The sequence below is a fragment of the Chrysochloris asiatica genome, unplaced genomic scaffold, assembly GCF_000296735.1.
Source record: "Chrysochloris asiatica unplaced genomic scaffold, ChrAsi1.0 scaffold00004, whole genome shotgun sequence".
Lineage (NCBI taxonomy): Eukaryota > Metazoa > Chordata > Mammalia > Afrosoricida > Chrysochloridae > Chrysochloris > Chrysochloris asiatica.
This window is the reverse complement of record NW_006408522.1, coordinates 21,599,848-21,625,884: the sequence shown is the minus strand read 5'-3', so window position 1 is coordinate 21,625,884 and position 26,037 is coordinate 21,599,848. Positions and strand designations below refer to the sequence as shown.

Sequence of the window (26,037 nt, the reverse complement as noted above, 5' to 3'; positions counted from 1 at the left end):
AGAGGGACAGCTAGAGCTCAGAAAGTTTCAGTAACTTTGCTGAGATTACACAGCATGTGGCAAAGTCAGTATTTAAACTTAAACCATCTGTAATCAACTTCAGTTCACTACAACCCAACCATGTCCAGATAACCACATCTATAGCAATGCTGGTGTGACACTATAGGATAAAGCACTGGACTACAAGGTCAGTGTGAACTGTGAGGTTGGCGATTCAAACTTACCATTCGCTCCTCAGAAGCCCTATACAGGGTCCCTATGAGTCGGAACCAATTCAACAGCACTTAACAACAACAACAACATAGCAGTGAGTCAGGATAGCTGGTGGCCTAGTGAGTTACAGTACAGCCACAGGAAAACAGTGATTCTGTCCGCTCTGGTGAGGACTGCAGCCTCTGAAACCCTAGGGAGCTCAATTAACAGTATTTTTGTGCTCTCCCACAGGGTCATCATGCACCAGAATCAACTTGATGATAGTGGGTTTGGTGGTTTGGGTTCTGTCAGTAAATTTAATAAAACGTGTATCCACTGAATGCCAATGAAGAAAAAAATAATCATTTTTAATGCTATTATTATTAACAAAGTTCCAATCATAGAAATCAGGAGTTTAAACCAGCACTGTCCATCAGAAATAAAATGTGAGTCACATGTGTAATTTAAAATTTTTTCGTGGTATTAATGATTGGTACTGATGATTGGTACTAAAATTTTTCGTGGTACTGATGAATCACAGTGATTATATGATTATAGGGTTTCTGAGGCTGTAAATCTTTACAGGAGCAGAAAGCCTCATCTTTCTCTCCTGGAGCAGCTGGTGGATTCAAACTGCTGACCTTGCAGTTAGCAGCCCAATGCATAACCCACGATTCCAACAGAGCTCCTTAAAATGTCTAGTAGCCACATTCAAAATGTAAAAAGAAACAGATAAAACTTTAATAACATTTTATTTAAGCCAATATATCTAAAATATTGATGCCTTTGAGTTGTGGTGTTGGAGGAGAATACTGAAAGTGCCATGGACTGCCAAAAGAACCAATAGATCTGTTTTGGAAGAAATGCAGCCAGAGTGCTCCTTGGAGGCCAAGATGGCTAAGCTTCGTCTCTCATACTTTGGACATATTGTCCGGAGGAAACAGTCGCTGGAGAAGGATGTCATGCTGGGTAAGGTGGAGGGTCAGAGAAAAAGAGGAAGACCCCTAACGAGATGGATTGGCCAGGTGGCATCATTGATGGACTCAAGTATGGCAGCGGTAGTGAGGTTGGCCCAGGATCGGACATTGTTTCGTTCTGCTGTGCATGGGGTCGCTATGAGTCGGCTCCGACTCGATGGTACCTAACAACAACATCTAAAATATTATTGCAAAATGTAACCATATTAAAAATTTGAGATATTTTGCATTCTTCGTTATAGACTAAGTTTTGAAATCCAATGTGTGTTTCATACTTAAGCAATTTTAATTCAGATTAGGTGCTTTTCTGGGGCCCTATAAAAATCTGTCACCACATAGGGCTAGTGGCTATCATATGGGCAGTGCTGGGTGAGGAGGTTACTGAGTATTTTCATACAGTCCTGTAAAAGGTGTACAGCAAACCTCTTGAAGAATATATTTCTACTCTCATTACTTCTACAATATTTAAGAAAACCCAGAATCAACTCAACGGCAACTAACAACAACAGGTCTTTGATTTACTCATGTTAGCATCCTCAACACATGCTCAAATATTTGCTGAACTGAAGTAAACTTGGGCCTAGAGCCTGGGTGAAATTTGGCTGGGTTTCCCCTCTTTTGTTCAGAATTAGAAACGCATTTCCTCCAGTTTAAAAGGAATTGACAAGATCCTGGCTCCTTGCCAGTAGGCCCTGCAACATTTTTGTGAAGGTCTAAGTGCTCTAAAGTTTTCTTATTCTAATAATGAACGTAAACTGAAAAGGGTGGGGTGTCCACCAGAAGATGCCTGATGCTGTAATTAAAATGGGGTCATTTGATTTTAATGAAAGACTTCACATTGAATAAATGCACTTTAATCTACATGGTATACACTAATGTTGATCCTAGGTCTGAGCTTTCTTGGCAGTTTCAGCAATTGCCTCACTTAATACACAGGATTCTTTTTCTGCTCTACTGATTCCCAACTGGGGGCAATTTTGTGCCCCACCTTTCAGGGATTATATGGCAACCTCTTATTTGGCAATGTCTAGAGAAAGTTTGAAGGAGCTCTGGTAGCGTAGTGGTTACGAATTGGTTTTCAAACTGCAAGGTCAGCAGTTCGAAAGTACCAGCTGTTCCATGGGAAAAAGATGAGGCTTTCTGCTCCCATAAAGATTTACAGCCTAGAAACCCAGTACAGGGTCGCTATGAGTCGGTTCCGACTCCATGGCACATAACCATCATCACCAGGGACAATTTGGAGTCCTGGTATGGCACTGTGGGTTAATGCACCAGAGTGCAAAGCCATTTGAACTGCAAGGTCAGCAGATCAAGCTCACCAGCTGCTCCTCAGGGTTGCTATGGGTCAGAACTGACTTGATGGCCCTTAACAACAACAGAGATGGTTTTTGTTGTCACAACTGATGTGTTACTGGCATGTAGTGGTGAAAGGTCATTAATGCTGCTAAATAACCTACCATACACAGGACACCTCCCACAACACACAAACCAAACCCACTGCGTGGTGATCGATTTGGACCCAGAGAGACTTCATAGGGCAGAGGAGAGAGCTGTTCCACAGGGTTTCCAAGGCTGCAAATCTTTACTAAAGCTGACTTTGTCTTGCGAGGCAACTGGTAGGTTTGAAAGGCTTTTAACCACTCTGTGCCACCAGGGCTCCTTCAACAAAGAATTTGTTGTTGTTGTTGTTGTTGTTGTTGTTAAGTACTGTGGAGTCCATTCCGACTCATAGTTCCCAAGGAACAGCAGTTGATGGGTTTGAATTGCTGACCTTGAGGTTCAAACCAACCTTGCGGTCAGGTGTTTGTTTATTCAACAGTGCCACACCAGGATTACTCAACAGAGAATTGTGTTGTTGTTGAGATGATCCAGACTCATATCAACACTGTATAGGGGTTCTGAGGAGCAACTGGGGTGGCTTTGAACCACCAATCTTGTGCTTCACAGTCCAGTGCTAATCCTACAGCACCACACAAGGGATCACATCGGTCCCACAAAGAACTGTTGTTTTTAAGTACTGCCAAGTCTGTTCTGACTCATAACAACCCTATGTGGGGTATCCAAGGTGTGGCTGGTGAGTTTGAACTGCCGCTTGAGGTCAAGTGCTTTATCCTATGGTGCCACACCAGGACTCCCCACAAAGAATTAGCCAGCCTGAAGTATGAATAGTTTCTCAACAAGGTTAAGAAACCCTGTTCTAACCCCTTGTTGGAGTCCTCCTGCTCCTTCCTTATCCCTCTATAATAACAATCATTAAAATAGTTTAGAAGTTCCTAGCTCCACTCCCTAGAAGAAACCACTAGGAGCAACTTGTTTTCATTCTTCTAATTGTTGTCTTTATGATGTAAATGAAGAGTGGTTGTCAGTTCTGGCTGCACTAATCACCTGGAAAGGTTTTATTAAAAGTGCATATGGAAGGGGAGGGGGTATGTGACTGCACAGGGTTATTTTGTAACGGTTCCACCGTTCATTGTAGTACAAAGTCAGGGTGGAAAATCACTATTATATATAATTGTTGATCTTCTAAGCCATCATCTTAGATCAGTTTTGACTCTGTATTATGAAAGATGTGGGCAGTATAATACACACTCTGCCCTCTATCCCTTCTTCCTATTCAACCTCCCAGTTGTACTCATTCCATTGTTTTCACCCGTGTAAGCCTTATGCACTTCATAGACTTGTATCCTATGCTTTGTGTATGTTGATGCATAAGTGGACTAGTGCAAGTGAAATTTCTAAATTTCAAGGGAAAAAGCAAGCATTCTAAAAATTTCTAGCAAGAAAAAAATAAGGTACCTCCCCAGGAACAAGTATCGGACCAGCATTATTGCTAGATAATGAGGCCCATTAGAACATAGAGTTAAATACTTATAATATCATAGAATTATAAATGCTGTCAGCAAGTTTTCAGTCATTTGGAATTCACCTATATGCTCTGTATATGCTCTGTATGTAGGTGGATTCTAAATAATTAAAAACCTGTCCTGCCCTGGTTGTTTATCTGTTCTTAAGACCATGCCATAATGAAATGGTCCAAAGCGGGACTCACCGCTGGCATCTTGAAATGTATGTTTGTACTAAAATCTTTCTGTCTGTCTTCTGTATTTCAGCTACCCCACAAGATATGAGCACTCTCTTTGTTACACTGGTAGAATTCCGGTCTTTAAAAAAGGATATATTTTGTTCATTACAGTGGGAAACTGGGAGTGAGAGGAAGCAGGCAGGGCAAGAGTGTAGCCTTCTGTGGGGAACTGGGCACCTCCAGAGGTTGTGCCACTCTGACCTGAAGTTACCTTCAAGGAATTCTGTTTTTTAGATGACATGAAATAGTACGAGTAAACTTAAAGTGCCCAAATGCTGATGGGTGATAAAGGTTTGTATCCATTCATAATAAAAGGAAAACATGAGGTTATATTGAGATCAAGGAGCGCTGGTAGCATAGTGATTACGAATCAGTTTGCTAACCTCAAGGTCGGCAGTTCGAAACTACCAGCGGTTCCGTGGGAGAAAGATGAGGCTTTCTGCTCCCGTAAAGATTTACAGCCTCGGAAACCCTGTTGCAAGGTCACTGTGAGACTGAACCAACTCCATGGTACTTAACAACAAAAACAACATATTGAGATCATGTCCTTTTTACTTTTTCCTTAAAGATAACAGATAATAATGGATATTTTAGGGAGTCCTGGTGGCACTGTGGATTAGTACGGCATTTCAAACCTGCCAGTCGCTCCTCTGGAGAAAGATGAAGCTGTCTGCTCCCATAAAATTTCATCTCAGAAACCCTACATAGGGTCACTATGAGACGGAATCGATTCTATGGCAATGGGTATTTTAAATGTCCTTAGTTAACAAAATGAAAAGTTGATTGATCTATGTCAAGCTTTTTTTCTGCAGTTTTAAGAAATTCATAAGTCTGTGACTGCTAGACTAAAATATTTTTATTTCAGGTTTAAATTGTTACCATTATTGCTTAGAAATGAAAATATGATCTTAGCTAAGGTTTTCTTTATTCAAGTACTTTTTTAAAAGAGCTGTATTAAATTTGGGACAAGGAATTTAATAAAGAAATCTTTTCTTTTTATATAATAAGGCTTTTGCAGATATGCTGAAAGTAAACAAGACCTTGAAAAGTTTCAACATAGAATCCAACTTTATCACTGGAACTGGGATTCTGGCCCTGGTAGAGGCACTGAGAGAAAATGACACCTTGACAGAGATCAAGATCGACAACCAGGTAAGGGAGAGTGAGCAAAGCTACCTCAGGGCATCAGGTGCCGTGCAGAGTAAGCTAGACAGCAAAGTCCCCTGATGCTGCTTGACAGCTTGGCCATTTTGTGAGTTGTAACTCTTCAGGCTTGTAGGGGTTGTGTGGGTGAGCAGGTGAATTATTAATCATGGCACAGTGGGAAATAAAGATCCCATTATGCTCCCTAGTCAGGCCAGTCAAGCTCCAGAGAATGAAAGGAAGTGGCATTGGAGGTCTGTTGTTGTTGTTGTTAAATGCTGTTGAGTTGGTTCCAATCCATAGCGACCCTGTATAGCGTTTCCAAGGAGCAGCTGGTGGGCTTGACCCATTGATCTTGTGGTTCAATCAAACTTAGTTTGCAGTCCATAGCATTAACCAACAACACTCTAGCTAGTCATCATCTTCATTACCTCAGTCCAATCCTGTCCCAACCTTTCTTTTGCCTCTTACTAGGACCTTGGCTAGAAAGTAGAGTGGATAGGCCCATTCTCAGATTCCTGATCCCTGGTGGAGTCTGCCAAAGCCAAAAGCTCATGCCTGGGCTCCTGTAGATGGTGCTGTCTACAAGGAACCTATTTAAAGGAATCAGGTCTAAAAGATGGTCTTGCTTAAAGTAGCACACCTCACCCATAGTGTGGGAAGAATCTTGATTCTGTTCCAGCACTTAGGTTCCCAGTCAAAGCAAGCTGCTTGTCCCCAGAGCCACCATTCCTTGTAGCTTTTTCCTGGCATCAGACTGCATTAGAGTAGCTTTGCTGGCTCTGTCAGCTCCTTCCCAAAGATGGTGACAATATTATGAGCTGTGATGCTGTGCCTTGCTCCTTTGGTTACAGGGAAGTGTCTGTGATAGGGATTCAGTGGGTCTGAGGGTCCAGACACTATATCATGGGAGAAAACACCCTGGAATGGACTAGAAAGAGGAGAGAGCAAGGAGACTTTGCTGTGAATGATCCCCTATGTGGTAATAGGAGGTAGAATGGGGGGATGTGACTGTTCAAAGTATCCCTTGCATTCCTGAGGACCTCATCTGGGCATTCTCTGGGCCAGACTCTCTAAGATCAGGTAAAACCACAGGGCTCCATCTAGGACATCTTGGAAGGTCTGCTCCATCTCTATGGCCCAGAGCAAGTGACTATTGCAGTGCAGGTCCTCTGCTTAACTCCTCCCAGGGGTAAATTGCAGGGAAACCCCAGTGGAGACAGGTCCTCCTTCCTTCTCACCCATCCCCAGGAGGAATGCTTCACCAAACCCATTTTCTCAGATGTGGAGAGGTGTAGAGCTCCCTGGGAGGCGTGCACAGGAGGCGTGCACACTCAGGGGATCCTGGTGTGTGTGTCCAGCTGGTAGTAAATCAGTGGGATTTACAGGGCAACAAGCTAGGAATATGAAGTGAATGAAAAGAAGTGATAACGCAAGGATATTTGTGGAATAGACTAATAGGGGAGACGTTAAGTAGACTCTTAGTAAATGTTTCCAGAGGGATCTAAGATAGCCCAATCCATAATATATATACCTTTTTGATTGGATTAGGCCAATTTAAAACCTCATGTTTGTGATAGTTTATTCCTAATTTTCTGTAAGATGCCACCTAATTAGAGTTTCCAGATAAAATACAGTTAAAATTGAATTTTACATGAACAATAATTTTTTTTTTAGTATTAAGTATGCCCATGGGATATGGTATTGTTGTGTGCCATAGAATATGTACTGATTCATAGCCACCCTGTGTAGGGTTTCCAAGAGCAGTTGGTGGGTTTTACTGAAAAAATCATTCATTGTTTTTCTAAAATTAAAATTTAACTGGGTGATGCTTATTTTTATTTGCCACACCTGGCAGTCATCTGTATATTAGTGAATGAGCTGGGGTCCTAAAAATTTACAATAAAACAGTTCTTTTTAATGCATATGACAAAGACCCCGAGATACAAAGTCTGACTTGCTCTCTTAAATCTCCTTTAAATCATCACGCCCTGGCAGTCATCTAGGAATGTATTTGTGTAATTTTTCAACTTTAGTCTCCCAATGAGCCTCTGAAATAACTTCTCTTTATTTGTGACAAGAAGGATTAAGATATTTTAGAGCAACTGGAAAAACTCTTTGCTTTAAGAATGAGGAAGTTGACCCAAAACTTGTCCACCACCCAGATTTTATCCATTGACTCATAGACTGTTAGAAATAGATTTCTGTTTCCTCATCTGTATAATGCTGTTGTTGTCGAGTCAGTTCCAACTCTTGGCGACCCTCTTTAGGGTTTCCAAGGAACAGCTGGTGAACTTGAACCACCAACCTTGCAGTTCAAATGGCTTTGCAGTCTGGTGCATTAACCCAAGCGCCACACCAAGACTCCAAATCAAGGAGTTGTTGTTAAGTGCCGTGGAGTCAATTCTGACTCATAGCAACCCTGTACAGAGTTTCCGAGGCTATAAATCTTTTCGGGAGCAGAAAGCTTCATCTTTCTCCCGCGGAATAGCTTGGTAGTTTTGAAGGAAGTATGAATTTGCCTTTAATTACAAATTAAAGCAACTGGTAAGATTGTTCGCCAAGATTTAAACTACTGGAAAAACAGCCCTCAATTTATAGAAAAGGGACTCAGAAATTTGGGGATATAGATTTGGGTAAGTTTTTTTTCTTCTTTTTTTTTTTTTTTTTAATGTTTTATTGTGAATTATGTGATCATTTACATGGGAGATCATTAGCTTTACATTCATCCTAGTGTATATCGTTTCATTGCCATGGTTACAGTCCCCTCCGTGCATCATCAAACAACCAAAGGGTATACCCTGCAAGCCTGCCCCTCTGTCCTCAGCACACAGCCCCTCTCCCTCTCCAGGTCTAGAGTCCCCAGCTACTCCATCTCTCCACGTCATCATCTCTGCCTCCATCTCTGGCGTCACTGTTTCTCTGGGTACGGCCTCGCACTCCACTCTTCTCCCTTGATGGTCCCAGGGACCTCCACTGCTGGACTGCAAAGTCAACCGCTCCTAGATTTAGGGTAACTTTCTATCATTACTTTAATACTTGAAGTTTTAACATAAACCTGCAAGTTACTTAAGTCATGGATTCCAAATTCTTGAGATCTGTGAGAGGAAGTAAAGGTGTTTTTCTGCTGCCCCTTGGGTGACACCATGTTGGCCCATCCAAGGGCACAAGCTACAGCTATGCCTACTGTCAACCTTAGTTCTATTCTGGAACTGAAACCAGTCTTGGTGATCACCTTTCAACCAAGCAATAGGCCTATGGGCAGTGACACCAATATGGAATGTACTCCCCAAAACAATCAACAGTACAGACCTAAAGGGTAACATTTACCCAATAAGAAAGCTCAGAAGACAGGAAGGGACTGGAAAGAAGGATGAATGGAATGAGGAACACAGGGAGGAAATGGGAAGAATGATGTTGCATTGAGGGAACTGCAACTAATGTCTCAAAACAAAATGGGTAGAAATTGCTGAGTAGAAAACTGATTTACTCGGTAAACTTGCACCCAAATCACAATTACAACCAACAAAGAATCCCCCCTGTTCTAATGTGTGCTCAAGTTGCTCATGAAACTTTGAGGTCAGTATCTCTTACCTGTTTTCTGCCTCACCCTCCCATGTTACCTGTGCTGCTTAGAATGCTGATCTCTACTCTGTGGATACCTAAAGCTGTATTGACTGACTGGAAATAACCACATTTTGTTCAACTCTTGGAGAGAGACTTGTTTGACATGTTTCTGGTCAGAAAAAAAGGAGGAGCAAAGATATAACCCTTAAAATTTGCCTTCAAAAACTTTTCTCCTTCATCTACTCCTTGCTTAAATGTTCCAAATTTAAAAGATGTTATTTTCTAAAACACAAAATAATAAAAATTGCACAGTGATGGCGCAAAAATAGACCGAAAGAGCAATAGGGTACAGTCCAGAAACAAACTCGAGTACACTTGAGAATTTTGCATCAAGATGACATTTCAAATCAATGAGTGAAGAATTTTCTAGCAATTCAGAACAAAATCAAGTTGAGTATCTTCTTATACTAAAACTTATTCCAGATGAAAAAAGATTGGAATGTTTAAGTATGTAACATCATAAAACAAATAGAGGAAAGCAAGAGGGATAGAGAGGAGGCTTCCTTAAAAAAATCATAAAATCTAGAGATTAATACATTTGACCATGTAAAAAAATATAAATATCTTTATAGTAACCAAAAAGGAAGTAAAAACAAAGAAAAGTACTTGTAGTACACTTGGCAAAGGGCTAATGTCCTTATCTATGCTGCTGTTGTTAGCTGTGGTCGAGTGGGTTCCAACTCATAGCAACCCAGTATAGAGTTTCTGAGGAGCTGCTGTTGGGTTTGAACCACTGACCTTGAGGTTCAAACCCACCTTGCAGTCCAGTGCTTATCCTACAGCACCGCATCAGGACTCCTTATCTATAAGAACTCACAAATCAATAATAATAAATTTAAAAACAGGAACCACAAGCTGGTAGAAAAATGGGGAAATGCTTTGGATCAATTCTTTCCAAACAAAAAATGATGGTGACTTATTTCCCTTTTGCTATTATAACAGAAATACTACAAGTGGATGACGTTAACAACAGACATTGATTCACTCACAATTTAGGAGGTTAGAAGTCTAAATTCAGCACACCCACTCTAGAGGGTTTTTCCTGTGTGTCAGCGGTACTCCTTGTCTCCTTCTGGCATCTGTGGGCCTTGTATTCCTTGGATATGTCCATGTGTCTTGGCAGCATGGGTCTAGGAGGTTCTCAGCATAGGTACTCCCTGTCCAAAGAAAGCACTCTATTCCTGGCTCTTCTTACATGTTGGTAGTCAGGTCCCTCATTTCCCACTCACTCTCTCTCTGCTTCTCTCTTGTAAGGTAAAAAAGGATGCAGGCCCCATCCAGGGAAACTCCCCTTATATTAGGTTAGGGCTGTGACCTGAGTAAGGATGTTGTATTCCACCTTAATCCTGCCTAATAAATATAACAAACGTAACTTAATCCCTCATTAACACATGTTGTTGTTGTTATGCCGTCAATTTGGTTCTGACCCATAGCGACCCTGTACACGGTTTCCTAGGAGCAACTGGTAAACTTGAACCACCAGCTCAGGATTTTCAACACATCCCAAAATGCAGAACAATTACATCAGATCACAAAAAGGGAGGACAGCCACATAATACTGGGAATCAGGGACCAGACAAGTTGGCACACATTTTGGGGGGGATACACTTCAGTCTATGACAGATGGGCATAAGCATAAGAAAATAATTATTCTTTTGATAACTTGAGACATACAAATTTAAATAATTTGTTTTAAATACAGTAAGTGAAATATACTTTTCACCATTTTGGTTGACAGAAATTAAGACTAATAATGACCTATGTTGTCTAGGGTCCTGGTATGGCCCTATAGAATAAACACTGGACTGCTAATGCAAGGTTGATGGTTCAAACTCACCAGCCTCTCCTCAGAAACCCTATAGAGGGTCATTATGAGTCAGAACTGACTTAAGAGCACTTAACAATAACAATAACATGTTGTCTAGGGCACAGAAAACAGTAACTCTCATATACTGAGGTTGGTTAGTTTGTTATGTGCTGTGGAGTCGGTTCCAAACCCTGTATAGGGTTTCTGAAGCTGTAAATCATAAAGAAAGCCTTATCTATCTCGCACAGAACAGCTGGTGATTTCAAACTGCTGACCTTGAAGTTAACAGCCCACCTCATAACCACTATGCTACCAGAGCTCCTTATACACTGTTGTTGTTGTTGTTGTTAAGTTCCATTGAGTCAGTTCCGACCCATAGCAACTCTGTCTAGGGTTTTCAAAGAGTAGCTGGTGAGGTTGAACTGCCGACCTTGCAGTTCAAACAGCTTTGCAGTCTGGCACATTAACCCACAGCACCACACCAGGTTATTGTTGTTAAGTGCCGTGGAGTTGGTTCTGACTCATAGCGACCCTGTACAGGGTTTCCAAGGCTGTAAATCTTTACAGGAGCAGAACACCTCATCTTTCTCCCGCGAAACAGCTGGTAGTTTCGAACTGCTGACCCTGAGGTTAGCAGCCTGATTTGTAACACTACGCTACCAGAGGTCCTTATACACTGTGGAGGAGTATGAATTGTTACAACCTTTGAGGACAATTTGATAATATATGCAAATTTGAAGCATTGCTTATCCTTGAATTCCAGCTTGAATTTTCCCTACAGGCACACTTGCAGAAATGGTCAAGGATAAAATGTTTGTACAAGGAAGTTCGTGGCAGCATTATTTGAAGTAGTGGAAAACAGAAAGCAATATAATATAAAGAAATCTATAGGGTTTCTGAGGAGTGTTTTTCAAAGTAGTGCATATCTAAGTAAATTCTTTTACTACAACGGAATGCTGTTCAGTTGTTTGAAAGAATGAGGTAAAGATATATTTAGCAACACCAAAAGATGTCTTTAATCTAATGTTAAATGACAAAAAAACATATTCCTGAACATTCCAGTATAACCTACTTAATGTGAAAAAAAGTCTAGGTGTCCATGTTATTGTATAGATACATTAATTAATAGAAAATGTTTAGAAGACTACAAAATACATATGAAATCGGCTTTCTCTTTGAAGAGCAGGCATTTGGGGGAATGTGGGGGAAGGATCTTTTATATTATACTTAACTTTTTTGGTTTGCTTTTTCTAAACAAGTCTGTACTTTTACTTTTTAAAAAATGAATACATTATTAAAAAATAGACTGTCCCTTAAATTTCCTTTTAAATACCAATATTTATGTGCCCCCATTTAAAAACATTCTGTTTTATTTTTTTATTATTATTCTGTGTGTTGATTTAAAAAACAAAATGGAAACTCTTCACACTGAATTGTAAAGTCTAGAGAGTTTTCCTTTACTCAGTAGCCTACTTTAGGTTCGATAATTTATCTGGCAATGGGCATGATTTAAACCCTAATAAAGCCTCTTGGGGTCTCCTAGTGAGACTGCTGAGAGAGTCAATCATTTTTAGATATGGATCCCAGAATAAAATATTCAATAATTGGCTTGATGGTTATAAGACAGTTTCACTATGTAAAATCATTCTTTGTTAAATCACAGAAACTGAAGGGGCTTGGAAATACCAAATATTGGTTTGTCTTTGGAGTCATGTTTTCTTCATAAATAATTTGCTTAGTTTCTTAGTTTAGGATGCCAGCAGCAGATTCAGCTGTCTGCTGGATTCTGCATTTAGACACAAAGCAGGACTCAAATGACTATGTACATGTTGGGAGACAACTCAGGTGACTTTGTCCCTTTCAGTTTGATACTTTTCTGCTTGCCTTATTGTCAGAAAACACAAGCAAAAAAAAAAAAACTATCTTTCCCACGCAAGTAACTTTTTCCTCTTTCTTCCTGGTGATCCCATGTGTGTGTCTATGTCCACAAACCAGAGACAGCAGTTGGGAACAGCCGTAGAAATGGAAATTGCCCAGATGCTGGAGGAGAACTCAAGGATACTCAAGTTTGGATACCAGTTTACCAAGCAAGGGCCGCGAACAAGGGTGGCAGCTGCCATTACAAAGAATAATGACCTGGGTAATGTGACCATAATTGTGTGTGGTTAGCAATCAGAAGAATGTGATGACCATTTTTCCTTTTCAGATCAACATACCATTCATTGCATTGACCCTTGGTGTCGTTTGGCCCTTCATCAAAGGTGTACTGTCACATGGCCATGGGACTGCCCCTGGTCCTCACACCATGGAAGTTTCGTCATAACCTCATAACCTCCTCTTAAGAAAGAACTGTTTGTTCTTTTTTTTTTTTTCCAGGAAGCCTTTGGTTTTGCTTGATTTCCTTTTTATATTTGCTTCTCTTTCATTTTTTATATAATCACTCTCTGCATCGAAGAGAGACGTAGAGACATAGAGTCCAGTTAATTTATGTTTAACTTCGGAGTATGCTTTTGCACTTATGTTTGTATTGGGGCATGCCATCAGATACTCTGATAAACTTAGAAGGAGCTGCAAAGCTTTTTCAGTAACTCCTTCTTTAATTCTTCCTGCTGCCCTCTTCTTGCGGAAGATTCTGTAGCATTTCTTCTAATTAATTGAAGTGGTGTATGTCCTGATCAGCCACAGCACAGAAGAATGAGCTAAATTGGAGAGGGTTGGTATGGGGACATCCTAGCCATCTGGAGCAGCATGGCAAAGGGACATCCAGGAGCAGAGAGTTCACAGTCTACCACCAATGGCAGGTCTCAGTCCCCAGCTTGAGGTTCAGGGTCATAATGCCAGTACTTGGACAGGGGAATTGGCAAGAGTAGACCATAGGGCAAGGTGTTAACAAGTATCGTGTGGGCCGTGAGAAGAATTTGAATAAGGGAAGAAATAGAAACCAGGTGGTAAATCCAGAAGTGGATAGGCAATCCTCTAGACACACTTAGCCCCTGGTGTGATATTTGGCATCACAGGGGCTGGCAGTGCTGACGAGTGAAGTACAGAGGGTGAGCTGGAGGCAGCTCAGCAAACAGGGCTTTGGCGCAGGGCAGAGACAGCAGTCAGAAGGTACCTGGGATCCACAGCTGCGCAATATGGAGACCTAAGGAAACAGGCACAACAAAAGACTTGGAATCAATGGGGAGTCAATCCTGAGCTTCAAAGCAGTAGGAGAAGACAAGAGTTTTTGTCTAATTTCCTGAGCCTCAGGTATGAGCAGGCTGAACTATTTAAAGCAGAGAGTTAGGGCAGGACCATCCAGGAAGGTTAGTGTAAGCCTTCTTCCTGGAAGCCTGAAGGGGCTTAAAGGGGAAGAGAAAAGTTGCAGAAATTGGGAAACAAAGGTTTTCATTGGGATATTTCTTTTGATACTAAGTATCAGTTCATTTCTGAGTTTACTAGTTATCTATCTGAACGTTCCTTGGTTGATACTTAGAAAGTTTAATTTAAAATACTTTAGAGCATTGACCTTTTATTTTGCAGAGCTTCCTGGTCTTCAGACTGTAATCTGAATTAAATTGTGATTATATCATCCTAGGGGATTCAAGCTAGTTGGTAACTGAGTTGCAAAGAAACTGAGAGAAAGAGCTGCTGTAGCTAAATCACCAGGAAAATAATTGAAATTTCAGTTACTGTTTAAGGGTTTTATTCTGTACCCTCTACTCCAGGAAAATTGAAGAGTTCTGACACAAGTTTCCAATTATCAGACTTACCTTTGTTGAAGCTCAAATTCCGAACCAAAAAATGTAAATGCCACCAGACACTGGATGATTTTATCATTTCCATTTATTGTCATAGGTAGTAAGGTAATGAAATTTAAGATAAACATATCTTCAAGTGTGTGGAATTGCTGTTTTGTGTGATTCATGTAATTAAAGGACTACCCCTTTAATTTTTTTCTTTTACAACGTTTCTCTCTTTCTTATCTAGTGCGTAAGAAGCGAGTTGAAGGAGACCGGAGGTAAACTTCCACAAGAAGAAGCTAAGTTTTATCTCAGCTGCTGCTGCGTGGCCATTTAGAAACAAACAAACAAACAAACAAAAACTCTTCTCTTTCCCCAGTGGGACCATTTTATCAAAGGTTATTTCCGTTAACTACACAGCTAATAATTTTTTTTTTTTCATTTTTAGTACAACTTATTTATCTTGGATTTTTAATATATACAGTTGTTTTGTTCGGTCATGGGCACCTCTGGCAACTTGCAGAAGTGGACTCTTGGCAGAGCTTAGTGATAATAATTGAAATGATTTTAACCACTTTCATATCAGGTTGTCGTACTTTATTACATGAACTTTTTTTTTAATCACTCAATTTAGTATATAAGATGTGTTTTTAACTGTGATCATGATAGAATCCTATCTCTGTTTACACACATAGCTTTGAGCTAGGCTAGATGCTTCAGAAGTGTTCTACTGACCACAGGAAAAGTTAGTATTGCCAATCTTTTACTGGGGGAGAACATATGACCAACTCAGAACAAATTCTCCCTTAGTTCCAGAAAAACCGTTAACTGTACATGCCCCACTAGTGGAAGATCATTGTATCATCCTGCTGTCCTAAAAGCAAGATAGCAGGATGATACTTTAACACAGCATTAGCAAATAAACATACATTATGTATTAACACACCAATACTGCTTCAAGCCAAATTCACAGGTAGCAAAATGAATTAACACATACACCTTTACTGACTATTCACATAAATTGGGTCTTTAATGGGTAACTATTGTCAATGTTTTTAAGTTTTCTAGACATGATAGAAAAATGGTTGATGTTGAATAAGAGGGAGGCTTTAGAAAAAGCACATTCTTAAATAAATAATTGCACCTTCTTAAGTTGCATGACACATAGGATTACATTATTTTGGAAATTTTTATAAGCATTTGTGTCATGATTGTAACAGGATGAACTGTGAACATTCAGGTTAATTATACAGATGTCTTATCCTTAGGACATGATCCATTCCAGACATTAGGAAATAATTTTTTCAGATATTTGTTATCTTAGGAAGAAGCCTGGGAAAGTCCCACTGAGAAGATGAATACATTTTAATATGAATTCCCCTTTTAATCTAGCAGTTAGCACCAAGTGGAGGAAATCGGTGCCTGACTGTGACCTTTGGCCTGAGGCTGTAATTGGTGGGACCCTCTGACATGGCCTCAGGTACACTTTGCTCCTTTCTTCCCTTCTTTCCTCCCCACTAGTCTGTTTTTTTTTCCTTCTTCCCCCAGGATTTATGAACTTTATAAAGATGCCATTCCTCATGCTGGTGACCCCTTGAGCTAAAAAGATTGCTAACCCAGGCAGAAGGTGGGCCTAGTCCAAAATTTGCTTAATGATTAAGTGTTCCTGAGTTGCTTGGTGTAGTATAAAACAAGTTAATGGGGGAGATAAGTATATTATTTCATTTCATTTATAAAGTACACAGGTTCTGTTTGGGATAACCCAGACAAGACACTCATTGCCATTGGATCAATTCTGACTCATAGCAAATAAGACAAACTAAAACTGTCTTGTATCATTTCTAAGGCTGTAATCGCTACAGAAGTAGATTGCTATGTCTTTCTTCCATGGAACAGCTGGTGGGTTTGAGCTGCTAAACTTTTGGTTAGCAGATAAACACTTAACCACTGTGCCACCAGGGCTCCTTCTTTTAGAAATGGTGGTAGTTATGGGCCACCACATCGGTTCTAACTCATTGCAACCTTGTATAGAGTTTCCAAGGCTGTAAATCTTTACCAGAACAGAAACCTCACTTTTTTTCCTGCAGAGCAACTGGTAGATTCAAATCTGTTTGCGATAGCCTTGATAAAACTGACATCTATCTCTAAGTAGCCACATCTATGTCTATATAATCTTTTGAAACAGCTCGTTAAGGTGTTTACATTTTTTGAAGGGATAGTGAGCAGAACAGGCTGACACTTTGGGAAACCTAAAATCCTTGAATTAGTTCATGGCTGGTGGTGGTGGTGTTGTGCCGTGGAGTCGGTTCCGACTCAGAGTGACTCTGTACAGGGTTTCCAAGGTTGTAAATCTTTACCAGAGCAAAAGGCCTCATCTTTCTTCTGTGGAACAGATGGTAGTTTCATACTGCTGACCTTAAGGTTCGCAGCCCAATTTGAAACCACTACACTATCGGAACTCCTTAGTTCATGGCTACATCTCCCTAAAAACATAAGTGCTATTGAGCAGTCTTCAGCCTAATAAGACTCCCTTCCCTCTTGCCCATGTAGGTGTGGTACATTGCAGCAACTCATACAGGTTTGTCAAGTGTTAAAATATTCAAGAATCTTGCAAGCTGGTTGTAGAACAAAACCATTATTAAATATTTAATTATACAAATTAACAAATGATATTAGAGACAAAAAGAATAAGTACTCAAACATATTACATTTTACCCTTAAATGATTTCCATCCATATGTCTATTGGGTGGAAGTACTTCATAATTTTGTCCCACTGTGAATCTCTTCCTAACTCCATGTTCAGTAACTGCAAGTTGATAGGTAGAAATTTGCCATGGTGAGGATATGTACACCACAGAAATTGTACATCAGAACTCTTTCCCTCCATCAACTGCTAACCTAAAGGTTGGTGGTTTGAACACATCCAGCAGTGCTGAGAAACAAAGACCTGGAGAACTGCTTCCCTAAAGATTAGTCAAGAAAACCCTATGAAGTAGTCCTACTCTGTAACACATGGGTTTGCCCTGAGCTGGAATTGACTGGAATGCAACAGATTTGAATTTTGTGGTTTTGTTTTAAATTGTTGTTAAGTGCCGATGAGTCTGCTTTGACTCATAGCAACCCTGTATAGGGTTTCCTAGGAGTGGCTACTGGGTTTGAACCATCTGTCTTGTGGTTAGCAGTCCAATGCTTATCCTACAGCACACCACTGGGCAAAATTTTTTTTCTTTTTTTTTTTCTTTTGATGTTGCTGTATACATATATTTTGGTTACCATGTTGCCAAATGGAAGAACATTTCCAGAAGACCGTTTCTTCTGGCTCTCTTTTCTCCTGCCCTTGAGATTTACTGCCAGCTTAAGTATTGAGTCCCTGACATGCCCCTCCAAGTAAGTCATTTTCTTCTCTTTTCTCACTCTCATTCTTGTCTCTGTGTTCACTGTGGCCCCTAGGCTCTGTGGACTGAGGTTAAAGCTATTGCTGACAAATCCTAATTGAAAACATTCAGAATTTCAGTCATGACTATTTCTGCTGCAAACAGTTGTGGATAGTGGTTAAGCAAGGTACTGTTGTTGTTGTTATGTGCCGTCAAGTTGGTTCCAACCCATAGCGACCCTGCACAGGGTTTCCAAGGCTGTAAATCTTTATGGGAGCAGAAAGCCTCATCTTTCTCCCATGGAGTAGCTAGTAGTTTCAAACTGCTGACCTTGCAGTTTGCAGCCCGATTTGTAACCACTACGCTACCAGAGCTCCTTAAGCAAGATACTAGAACTATCAAAATGTCATCTTGTTTTTAGTGTGTATTATAGTTGGGTCATGTGTAACTGACCATATGAAATCAAACATTTATATACTAATCAGTTTATTACCAATGTTTTAAAAATGACATTTCCTTAAGTATTCACATATTGAAGATAACAACTAAAAGATATAGTTACATTTGGGAGATCCTCTAAATTACTTAATTAGCCTAGAACTACATCTCTCCGTCTGCCCAAAATGTGTAACTCAAAGTTCTTTCATGATCATAATGTGTTTTTTCATGATCATAACTGTCTTACCATCCATCATAATGGTGCAAAATGTAATAAAACTATTTCATATTTATATATTTTACCAACTATTACATCAAGATATTTGGCAACATATGGACACCTAATTGAAGGGAGACACTCCCCCCCCACACACACACACACACACGCTCCCTTCTCTTTCCCTTTTTAGAGTAATGTGGGACCAGGTTCAGTGTAAAGTCACTCATCTGGGCTTGCAAGTGGTTACCACCAACTCCTGTCTCAGCACAGGGGCAAGATGCCTTTTAGGTGATAAATGTCGGAGGTCTAGAAGTGATATAATTTGTATAACACTAGGTATCCCATCCACCTAATAGATACAGTAGAAGTTGTTCTGCTCTCATCAGTGTGACCAAGGCCCTTCCTTTCATCTTTGTAGGGCATCTTGTGAATAAATGTGTCATGAGTGTGTGTGTGTGTGTGTGTGTGTGTGTGTGTGTGCGTGTGCGCACCATCAGCAAATACCTCACTAGGTATTTGGCTACATCTGGATCACTGATTGAAGGGAGACACTACCTCCCCAGCCCCACTTCCCTTTCCCTTTTAGAGTTACTCCAGGCCCAGGTTAAATGTGAAATCACTTCCTGGATTGTATGGCTTATGTCACCAACCACTGCATTTCGTAGCATGTACAGAAAATGACTCTTAGGAAATAAGTATTAAAAACTTAGAGATCACTGAATTGTTCAGCACCCGGTCTCTCCATCTACCTAAAGTCCATCAGCACAATGAAACCTCTTCCTTCCATCTTTTAGTGCAGATTATGTATATAAATATTTTGTATATATAGATGACCAAGTACTCTAATGAGGTATTTGGCTACATCTGAGCTACTGATTGAAGAGACACATCTCTTCCAGCCCACTTCCCCTGTCCCTCTCAGAGTTGCTGCCAGCCCAGGTTAGATGGAGATTCAACCACCTTGAGGGGCACGTGCAGCTCACTCACCAACAAGCATGTAGTTCATCTCACAGTGAAAGCCCATCACCATGTGAAGACTCAGGAATCACTCCAATACCTGTACTACTCAATTTCCCTGCAAGGAACACAGGCAAACCTGAAGAAAAGAACTGCTGGTGCTTTTTGGACACATCACCAACCTTAGGAAAACCAGTGTGCCATGTGAACATTTCAGATATGCAAACTTAATATTGACACTAAGCATTAGCATGCGTTCAATTGAATATGTTAAATTCCATCAAGTGGTTTCCGAAGCTTAAAATCTTGGAGCCGAATGTCTTATCTTTCTCCCACTAAGCAGCTGGCAGGTTTGAACTTCAGGCCTCATGGTTCACAATCCAGTGTTTATCATATGGAGCCACCATGTTCCTTTCTGTCGAATGTAGCCATTTGAAAATTACAAAGGAATTGGCAGATATTTTCCTTTTTGTCACGGATGTGATGTGGTCAGCCTGCTGTGAGCACTGTGAGGGAGACAGATGGAGAATAAGAATCTTGGATTAATAGAATTGGATGTTTCTGAGTTTGGGGGCATTGAATGGGTGTCTTTTGGCAAAGAATCTTTAGCTGAATTATTTATTGTTAAGTGTCAAGTCAGTACCGATTCATAGCAACCCTGTATGAGGTTTCCAAGGGGCAGTTGGTGAGCTGAACCATTGACCTTATAGCTCAAACCAACCTTGCTGTCCAGAACATCAACCCGCAGGCCACAAGAGGACTCCAAAGTATTTACAGCATCAACAAAAGTGTGCAGCGGTGGTATGTTATGAACACTGGCTTCAATGATACATTACACAAACTAGTGCAGATGTTTCAGGAGTCACGTATTTGCTATGATCCTGAAGCTTTCTTTCCTCTTCCACTGGAGATGCAAGAATAGCTATTTGCAGTTGAATGAGCAAAGGACGGAAAATAAATGTCTTAACCCTGCCTTCCAGCAACAATTCCCCTTTTTACTCTTTGTTTCATATATCCCTGCCACTCACCCTATCTTTACTTCATCCTCAAAGCTAAAGGACTGATGTACACACAGAGGAAGCCTGTGGGAGGGCTTGGAAGCTCCAGACTGAGCTACTGAATGGGACTCACATGATCAGGTCTCCAATCTTGGAAGAGAAAGTGCCCAGAACTTCAAGGATATATTGTTTTCCTACTTCCAACTTCAGGTCAGATTGGATTTTATTTCGTGGTCCATGAGTTTAGTAGAATTGAGGAGCTGATTGTGATGAAGCAGAAGGACAGATTAAAGGTATTTACTTAATGGAGTCCTGGTGTGGCACTGTGGGTTAATGTGCCAGACTGCAAAGCCATTTGAACTACAAGATCAGCGGTTCAAGCTCACCAGTCGCTCTTCGGAAACCCTGTACAGGGTCCTATGGGTCAGAACCAACTCGAAGGCACTTAACAACAACTTAATGGCAGAAGTAAGACCAGCTCTGCTCAGTTTACTTCTTTTCATATACCTTGGATAGCAATGACTGAGCAATCAGATGGAGGAGGAGTTCCGAAAACTTGCAGTTTGGTCTAGGTACTGGTCTAGGAGCTCTGGTAGTGTAGTGGTTACGAATCGGGCTGCTAACCTCAGGGTCATCAGTTCAAAACTACCAGCTGTTCCACAGGAGAAAGATGAGGCTTTCTGCTCCCATAAAGATTCACAGCCTTGGAAACCCTGTACAGGTTCGCTATGAGTTGGAACCGACTCCACAGCACATACCAACAACTGGCCTAGGAAGGTGGTATAAGGTTATCCCACTTTTATGGATATACTCTTTACTTGGGGTAGGGGAAGGGATGAAGACATAGAAGAGTACCGCAAAGTTGATGATTCAAGCTCACCAGGTGCTCCTCGGAAACCCTATACAGGGTAGCTAAGCGTTGGAACTTACTCGACTGCACTTAATAACAACAATCAATTAATTAGACTTGTCTGACACCTTCCGTGGTAGTTGTTCTGAGCACATTGGCTCTGCTAGTTGGTATTTTGGAAGGGTACCATACTAACAGCATTGAACACTGAATCATAATCCCATCATCAACACTTAGCAGGTATATGATTATGGGCAAGTCATTAAATTGCCTGTCAATTATGGACTATATAGAGGGAAGAGCACTGGATTGGAGCCAAGAAACCAGGACACTTGGCTCCATACTTTCTTAGCTGGAGGACTCTGGACAAGCCACTTAAGCCTAGGGTTCTTCAGCTATACAATGAGAATGATAATATCTTCACTAACTACCTCACACAACTGAAAATATCATCAGATGGTTAGATGAAAAAATAACTTGAAAGTTCTATACAAAAATGAGAGAGCATTGTTACTGTTACATCTTAAATTTGTTTTATTCTGACCAGCACCACATCTTTCACTTGTTTTCTAGTATGAGAAATTGAAGTGTGGATAAGACCTAGGGGACCAGACTTATTTACTTTCAATGCAGAGGCAGAAGGGTAGTTGATGGGCAGGGGTTATACACTAGTGATGTGTGTGGTGATGGTTATGTGCCATGGAGTCGGTTCTGACCCATAGCGATGCTGTACAGGGTTTCCAAGGCTGTAAACCTTTACGGGAGCAGAAAGCCTCATCTTTCTCCCATGGAACAGCTGGTAGTTTCGAGCTGTTGACCTTGCGGTTTGCAGCCCAATTCATAACCACTATGCTACCAGAGCTCCTGGTAGTGATGTGTGTAGTAGAGTGTTTTGCTAGGTCACTTTGGCAGTATCCTGGAAAATAAAAGCCTTGTAGGGGCCTGTTACTGGACACAGGCAGGAAGCAACAGAGACGAAGAATTGGGGGGAGGGTCTCGGACCCTAACGCCTCCTGTAGAGCTCTGTCACTGCTGCGGGTGGGGAGGCTAAGATTTGAGGTATGACCAGATACCTAGGAGAGAAGATTGTCGGTAATCCAATCATTTTCAGCAGGTACTAGTTCTGATAATGAAAGGGAGAAGCTGCCACCTGGTGTGAGATCAGCTCTCCCCAGCAGCTGCCTTTTCATCACCAGCTAAAACCTTAGTTCCTAGCAGTATTCTTTTCTGTTAAACCCTCACAAGACTTTCATAAGCACTGGGAAATGGGGACTATATGTCTCATTAATCTTTGTATCTTCTGTAGCTTCTGATGAAATGCCTTGCACAAAGTATGTGTTTAATATATGCTGCTTAAATTGAATTGTCCTCCATCCCCACAAGAGTATGATCCCTTGCCCACCATGTGATGTTTTTGGAAAACAGAATACTGATGCTTGGATGCCAGCTTTGCAATAACTCCCTGTGTGTGACTTTGGGCAAGACTCCCTCTATCTTGTCTTTGTATCATCTGTAAAATGGAGTGGTTTAGATGCTCTCTCTAAGGCCTTTCCAGGAGCTCTGGTGGCACAATGGTTAAGCATTCGACTGCTAATGCAAAGGTTAGTGGTTCAAACTCACCAGCCATTCCTCTGGAGAAAACATCTGGCAATCTGCTCCTGTAGATTTACAACCCAGATGAGCCCATGAAGCATTTATTCTGTGTTCTGTAGGGTCACTATGAGCCAGAATTGACTTGATGGCACACAGTAGCCACAGGCCCTTCCAGCTCCAGAACTTTACAATCCCGTGATGCCTCTGAACATGGGTGAAGAATGCCTCTATTATTGTTTCATTTCTCTCCAGACAACTTTGTTCCAAGGAAGAGATATGCACATTCCTTAATTGTTTGTTTCTCTTTGGCCATTTTGACTGTCTTCAGAATAGTTCCTGGCCAGCATCTTTTCTAAAAGGATATTTTAAAATATTAAATATGTTTCTCCTCAAACTTGGTGGGGAAGAAGAGGAAATGTAAGGAAAGATATGGAGCACAGTAAACACAGCATGATTTTGTAGGCTTAGATTTTAAGTGTGTGTGTGTGTGTGTGTGTGTGTGTGTGTATGTGTGTGTTTCTGAACAGATACTAAGTAACAAAAGGATGCCAGTTTGAACAATTTGAGAGAATGTGGCCCAGGACTGAAATTTTCCCATGGTTAATCTACATAAATATGGGTAAATAGCAATTGGTAGTCTGGTGAAATGAGATGAATGGGAAGCATGCTTTCTGAGGAAATTTCAAGTTTTTATTTTAGTACTTAACATTGCCACTGACAATCTTTAGTTGAGAAAGAAATTCTTGTGACCTAAAACTCATATCTGTCACTTTGGTTTTTTTTAAAAAGAACACTCCTATATTCATGGAATCATTTCTATTTTAATTCAGCCTTTATCTTAATTACATTTCATTTATTCAAAGAAAACAAGCATTTTAATTGCATTTTTTAAGTGTAAAATACTTGCATGCCACTAATCTGTAATCTTACCTGTTCAGATGCCTGTAATGTGTGACTTTATGTGTACCTGTATTGCTTTGAAGGAAACACAGGAAATAATACTTTGGGAAACTGTTTAAATTTATATTGGAAACATTTATTGAGCTAAGCAACTATTGAGAAATCCACATAGTTTCATTTTTCATTTTGAAACTTTTTCAATCAAAGGTGCACAATTTATTACATTCATTGGAAACTAAAGACTAATTTGCCTTTTAAATGTGAAGTTGAACACTGTGTGGAAAGTAAATGTGTGTTAACTAAAATGTATGACGTGTGAAATTATAACTTGTGAAATATTTTTACCCAGTAATTAATAAGGATCTCAAATAGCCCTAGGTGCAAATTTTAACCATTTGTAATTAGTCAGATCCATACTAAGGTAAATGCAAACTTTTAATTAATCAAGATCATTTAGCTTTCAAAGTTATAATGTATTCATTTATGTCTGAAATGAAATTTCTAAAAGAAAATGTTAAGAATATTGAAAATTAATAAACTCTCCTTTTAAAATGAAAATATGACTGGTTTTTATAAATAGTTGGTAGTTACACATCCTTAGATTAGTACATTTGAAAAATGAACTATAACATGCCCCTATTATGAGGAAGATGAAGTAAATAGAACCAAGGGGTGACCTAGTGTGACACTGTTAGTTAATGCGCCAGACTGCAAAGCCATTTGAACTTCAAGGACGGTAGTTCAAGCTCACCAACTGCTCCTTGAAAACCCTATACAGAGTCACTACAGGTCGGAACCGACTCGACAGCACATCACAACAACAACAACAGCCAGAAGGGGAAAAGAGAATCCCTTATCGAAAGAAAAAATGTACATCTTGGCTAAACAGTTGAGATGTTAGATTATAGCAGGAATATAGTTAACCCAAATGCTTAAAACATTTTACCATGAATGTTTTGGATTACATTATAGTGACTTTTAAAGATATTCTGGGGATTTGAACTTGTAATTGAGCACTAAAACAAGTCACATTGTAAAGGTTTAATGCTGGATAAACAGAAATATCTACTCTCCTCCTGTCATGCTGATCCTCATGCCTTGTTTAGAGTGAAATTTTGCACTTTGTAGACTGATGATAAGATCTATTTAAGAAGCAAAGAAGGCCTATGTTTAATTTCCATACTTGCTGTTTCATACCTTCTCTTGGACAAAGAAGCCTAGTAATTCATTTGCTTAAAGGATTCTCTCTTTCAGTCTATAGGGTTGCAATGCATAGGGGTTACGGGTATGGACTCTGGGGTCAAGCTAACCTGGGTTCAAATCTCACTTCCATTAGTTATGTGAGTTTATGCAAGTGACCTAATGTCAGTTTCTTCATCTGCAAAATAGGATGAATGTATGAACACTCAGAACAGTGGCTGACATATAGTCTATAAAATCATTTATCCTAAATCTCCATGAATATTAACACCAGCAAAGTTCTCTATTTTATGCTGATATTGCCAAAGATTTAAAGAGTAGATTTAAAGAGTATTGAATCTTTCTTTTTTTTTTCTTTTTCTTTTTTCATTTCCACTGCCCTCTTGGCAGTATAAAACTGTACCTAATAGAAATGGCAAATATTCCCTCATCACCCTAAGAACCAACTAGAAACAAGACAGAGATGACTCACGAATTACTCTTGACCCACCCTCTCACTTATCACTCACTGGTCCTCATGATGCCCCTAATGTTTCTACTACCTATTTGTATTTGCTCGGCTTTCTGACCACCATCTTTTGGATTTGGTAATCTGGCTTTTAGAGTAACTCCTTGGATTTCAGGTCTTTTATGTGTTACTCTGAGTCTGGTATTGACTGCCCTCTCTCAGTTTGATAATTTGGCTTTGATCTATGGCCACAGGAATTGGTACCCCATACCCTTTTGCCCTGGCTACCATGGGATGCCAAAAGAACCAATAGATCCGTTTTGGAAGAAGTGCAGCCAGAGTGCTCCTTGGAGGCCAAGATGGCCAAACTTCCTGTCTCATACTTAAGAAATATTGTCAGGAAAGGCCAGTCGCTGGAGAAGGACATTATGTTTGGGAAGGTGGAGGGTCAGAGAAAAGGAGGAAGAACCCCAATGAAATGGATTGGCCGAGTGGCAGTATCGAT

General features: G+C 40.3%; 1 protein-coding gene across 1 annotated transcript in view; it reads left to right on the top strand.

The window, feature by feature from the left end:
• Positions 1 to 15,273, top strand: part of TMOD2 (tropomodulin 2 (neuronal)) — a 42,155-nt gene extending 26,882 nt beyond the window's left edge. Inside the window, exons 6-8 of the mRNA XM_006831642.1 lie at positions 5,260 to 5,403; positions 12,824 to 12,968; positions 14,801 to 15,273. Of these exons, the coding sequence (XP_006831705.1) occupies positions 5,260 to 5,403; positions 12,824 to 12,968; positions 14,801 to 14,835 (324 nt within the window). The 3' untranslated portion in view covers positions 14,836 to 15,273. The remainder of the gene's footprint in view (positions 1 to 5,259; positions 5,404 to 12,823; positions 12,969 to 14,800) is intronic.
• Positions 15,274 to 26,037: the final 10,764 nt, after the last annotated feature.